The following is a 4,958-nucleotide window of genomic DNA, read 5'->3' on the forward strand; positions in this document are numbered from 1 at the left end:
TAAAAAAAATTCTATTTTAAATTGGGTTCATAAAATGTATTGTTTGTTCTTATTTATGTACTAGCAAGACTTTCCAATAGTGTATTTTAGAAAATAAAATATGTATTATGAATTTTAGTAAAAAATATCGTTAATTAATTGATATAATAAGAAGTATAAAATGATAAATTGGTAGGAAAACAAAATGGAAACGACAACCCATGTGGACCAAAAATCATAATTTACTTTTTGGTCTAATAAAATAAAATAAAATAAAATAAAAACAAATAAGTTATCCCACCTTTTTAACTAGGGTTAGTTAGAGCGATCAAAAGTGAAACAAAATGAGGATTACAAAGACCGAAATTGTAATTAGTTTAAAAGATGGACCAAACTTGATAGTCAAAAACAACCAAAAATGAATTTACTCTCTAATTTGTTAAGACATTTAGACAATTTTTGTATCCTAGGAAACTCAATTTTGTTGTAATACATAGACACACATTTGTATCGTTCAAACCGTTAGACGTGAACCCGAATACGGCGACTAGCTAGCTAGTAGCAAACAACACCACATATCCCGTAACAACATGTCCTCAGAAGAAGGAGTTTAGAATAAGTGATCCCGTTTTTATGCATATCTATACTCAAGTAATTTATGGAGAAAACAACACGAATTATGCATCAATTCCTTCGACTGCCCATTTAGAGAATCGGAATCTTTTAGAAATGCCTAGGTTGTTCAGTGATTTTTGACGAATTGAAGTTGAATGGTTATCGAAGGCAGGCACGCAACTCATAGGAGACCTGCTTTTCGTTCGATCTTTATACTCTATAAAGCTTTGAAAGTCACTACAAAAGAGGGGATCTTTTCCTTTTCCGTCCAAAAAAAGTCATTTTCTTAGTAGTGACTAAGAAAAACAATACCACACGTAATAGTTTCGTTATATACCTAAAAGTCTCCACGATAACATGGACTGTTTAGGATATTGACCTTAAATGAGATTTTTATTAACAACATAAATTTCTGACAAGTTTAGTGGCATTCTCATGTATTGAAATGTCATTCTGATGTATGAAAGTGGTATGCTAAAACCAATGGCGAAATCAGGAAATTAATGGGGTGAGAGCATGTTGGATGGGACTTGAGGGAGACAAGCATATGACCATATGAGACCGGAGGAAAACCATATAAGACCGAGGATAAAAATAGAAAATTTAAGTTAATTAACAAATGTTTTTGGTCTTTGACTGGGGCTAGATCCTCCCCCGGCTAAAACCTATCAGAAGGTCGTAGAATTAAAAGAAAATTTTGAGAAGGTTATTCAATGGAACGACGGAGGGATTTGAACCCATGATAAACTGTAAATAGGATGGATCTGACCATCTAAATACAACCAATTTGGGATGTATTGCAGGAAGTGAAGGAGGAGATTCATGGAGATGTGAAAGCAGTTGAACAAGCGGTTGTTGACACCGATCCACCTACAGAGGAAGGAAGGACAGAAGTGAAGGATTCATCGAGTCCCCATGAGGAAAAGCCAAAGATCAAAGACTCATCACCTGTTCAATTACCAGTAACTGAAGAAATATGCCACCAAAACGAATCTGATCAACCTGTTGCCATTGAAGAAGTTAAAGAGAACGTTGAGGAGGAAGAAAAGCCGACGACTGAAGTGATCGTTGTGGATAAAGAAACTGAATTACCTACCGTTGAAGAAAAGGAAACTGAACCTGTAAAAATCGAAGAACAAGTGAAGAAGGTTGAAGAAGAAGAATTAGAAACCCCAACGACTGAAGTGATGGCTCTCGATTACGAAACCAAGAATCCTGCAGTTGAAACAGAAGAAAAGAAAACTGAACCCATTGATGTTGAAGAAGTAAAGAAGACGGACAAGGAAGAAAAGCCGACTCCTGAAGTGTCGGTTGTTGATAAAGAAACCGAATCTCCTGCGGTTGAAATAGAGAAAACTGAGGTTAAAGAAGCGGTAGCAGAACCTGTGGAGAAGAAGGACGATAAACATACGGACTGCTCAGTGATTGAAGAGGTCGAAAAGAAGGATGTCGAAAAAGAACCAGAAGCTGCTGAAAAGATTGAGATTCCCGTTCAGGAAGAAGTGAAGAACACTGGTTTGAAAGAAGACCAGAAAGACAACTTACCTCCATCGGAAGAGATAAAGACTGATCCTGAGACTACTGCTGAAAAGAAAAAAGAGCCCATAATTGCTGAAGAGAAAGAACACAAACAAGAAGTTGCAGATCAAGATTCGGTTCCGAAATCAGTCACTGAGATTGCTGAAAAGAACGTAGATGAGCAAGTGGATGTGAAAGAAGCAGATAAAGTGGAAGATTTACCGGTAAAGACCGAAACCGTTGTGCCAAAAGAGATCCCAGAAGAAAAATCTACTGTTACTGAACAAATTGATAACAAAGTTGAAGATGAATCTAAAACTGTTGAGAAAAAGGATGAAGTTGAAGATAAAGAGGTGGAAAATGGGAAAGAAGAAACTGTTGCAGCTGTTGAAACTAAGGGAAATGGAGCAGAAAATGAAACTGTGAAGGAAACAGTAGCAGATTCTGAAAACCCTAAAGCTGTCAATACAGCTGAAACTGCAGCCAAGGAAGATGAAAAAGTAGTTGATGAAACCAAATCAACTGAATCTAATCATAAGGAAGAAGAGAAATCTGCAACTCCAAAGCAATCGAGTAGCATTATGGGTAAGGTGAAGAAATCATTCATAAAAGCGAAGAAAGCTATAATCGGGAAGAACCAGAACCCGAAGACCCCTCCTCAGGAAACCAAAGACGACGTGAAGGTTTGATCACGAAAGACGAATATATGGTATAAGTATTTGTTGTGCGAGTATTATTCTTTTATTTTCGGTTTGTTCTTTGTCATGTTTGTGCCTATGTAACTGGCTTGAATTTGTTTAGGAAGTATGCATACTGTCTTGGTGTGTATGATAGTTGGATCAGGTTTTGATTTCGGTTTCGGTCCTTGTATAGGTTCGTCATATTCTTTTCATCATAGTCGAACTTATTTGTTTCATAATATGTTAATTTGTATTGTAATTATGAACAGAAAACATGTTGGATGTGAATATTTATTGGTATAATATATATATACACTTTTTTGTATATCTATCTGTTATACCCCATTTAGTTACTAAAAGTCCTTTGCTTTTTGAGGCTGTTTTTGAGGCTTTTTAGGCTGTCATTCCACCACAGATATCTTACAATTAGAGCAACAGGTGGGACACCAGCTTGCTTTTGTGTACTTGAAGCTTGAAGGTTCCAATCCTTTGTGCCCATAAACACCAAGAGAATATCGTGACTACTGGTACTTGTAGAAGTCTTTTAAACTCTGAAAGATTCCAAGAACAAGAAATTGAGAGCTTAGAATTTGGCACAACGTATTGTCGATTTTGAGGTTAGAATCGACACTTTGGCACACGAAAGTCAATAGTCGATCTTTAGAATTTGGCATAACGTATTGTCGATTTTGAAGTTAGAATCGACATTTTGGCACACGAAAGTCAATAGTCGATCTGTTGAGAATGAATGATCATGCCAAAAACCACGTTTTCACTAAATTTTCTCACAGAACATTAGATTATTTTTTAAACTATATTATATACATCAAATACAGACACACATACTCCGGGAAAGTCAGGGTAGCGCTGGACCAATAATTCTTTGGTGAATGTTTGATCGTTGCAACAACCTCACGAAGGGCAATTGTTAATCTAATGATTTAGACCAACTCAACGATTTCCAATTTCTATTATGAGTTTGGTTTTGAAAAAATTAACGCATCCCTGAAAGATTAAACAGTAATACTTTTAACATCCCTAATTCTTTTTTCATTACAACGGAATGACTGAACAGTAGCTCATACACCTCCTACTGTCTTAATAGGTCCATCGTGAACACAATGGAAACATGAAAACTATGAATTCTAAAGTGTAATCTTTCAATTACAACCTTTATCTTCCTACGATATGAGAATTGTTCAAGTTGCAATCAAACTATGGAAAATCCACAAGATTTTGATGAATTCTATCTTTTTTAGGAATTTCGTTCAATAATCAAATCCAATGTTTACTTGCATGCAATTTTTTAAATACTACTCCATACCACCATATATTATCAATCTATCTATCGTATATAACCACTAAATTTTTGAAACATAATACAAAATTGTAAACTATTAAAGGTTGATATGAAATTTACCACATTCATAATGAATCCCTCGAGATTGGCTTTCGGCCTTTCCTATATTGCCTAGGCAAAAGGCGAAGGAGGTCTAAGCCATCTTTTAGATATGTCTATCGAAAACCTAGAATTCTAACCTTGTGTCAATGTATATATATATATATATATATAGGCCTAATCAAATGAGAACTAATTAGTTTGTGGTAACTGTGAGAACCAATATTAACCACAAATCAATAGATAAATTAGGAAATTTATAATTTTGGCAATTTTGAATTAAAATTTTAATGCAAGGATATTTTTGGTATTTTACAACTTTCCTCCTTCCTCTCTTCTCTCTCCGGCCACCGTCCTTCGGCCACCGTTTGCCGGCCACCGTCCTCCGGTGATACTACAATGGTATCACAATGCATCATATATATGTGCTTGGGTATCACATTGATGTCGTTTGTGTGATCGATCGAAGATGTAACACAGTGGTATCACTATGCATCTTATATATGATTAGGTATCACAATGTATCTTTTGTTTAACAGAGTCAATATTTTTAGGTATCACAGTGGTATTATAGTGGTATCACCGGAGGACGGTGGTCGGAGGCTGGGGAACGGTGGCCGGAGAACGGTGGCCGGAGAGAGAAGAGAGGAGAGAGGAGAGTTTTAAAATACCAAAAATATCCTTGTATTAAGATTTTAATTTAAAATTACCAAATTTATAAATTTCCTAATTTATCTATTGATTTGTGGTTAATATTGGTTCTCACA

The 4,958-nt window shown here is 35.6% G+C and overlaps 1 protein-coding gene across 1 annotated transcript in view; it reads left to right on the top strand.

Annotated features, from left to right (window-relative positions):
• The window catches only part of LOC112506941 (serrate RNA effector molecule homolog), a 4,435-nt gene extending 1,318 nt beyond the window's left edge, over positions 1 to 3,117 (top strand). Inside the window, exon 2 of the mRNA XM_025111278.1 lies at positions 1,398 to 3,117. Within this exon, the coding sequence (XP_024967046.1) occupies positions 1,398 to 2,801 (1,404 nt within the window). The 3' untranslated portion in view covers positions 2,802 to 3,117. The remainder of the gene's footprint in view (positions 1 to 1,397) is intronic.
• The last annotated feature ends 1,841 nt before the right edge of the window (positions 3,118 to 4,958 follow it).

The sequence above is a fragment of the Cynara cardunculus genome (genome assembly GCF_001531365.2).
Source record: "Cynara cardunculus var. scolymus isolate 2C chromosome LG 2, CcrdV1, whole genome shotgun sequence".
Lineage (NCBI taxonomy): Eukaryota > Viridiplantae > Streptophyta > Magnoliopsida > Asterales > Asteraceae > Cynara > Cynara cardunculus.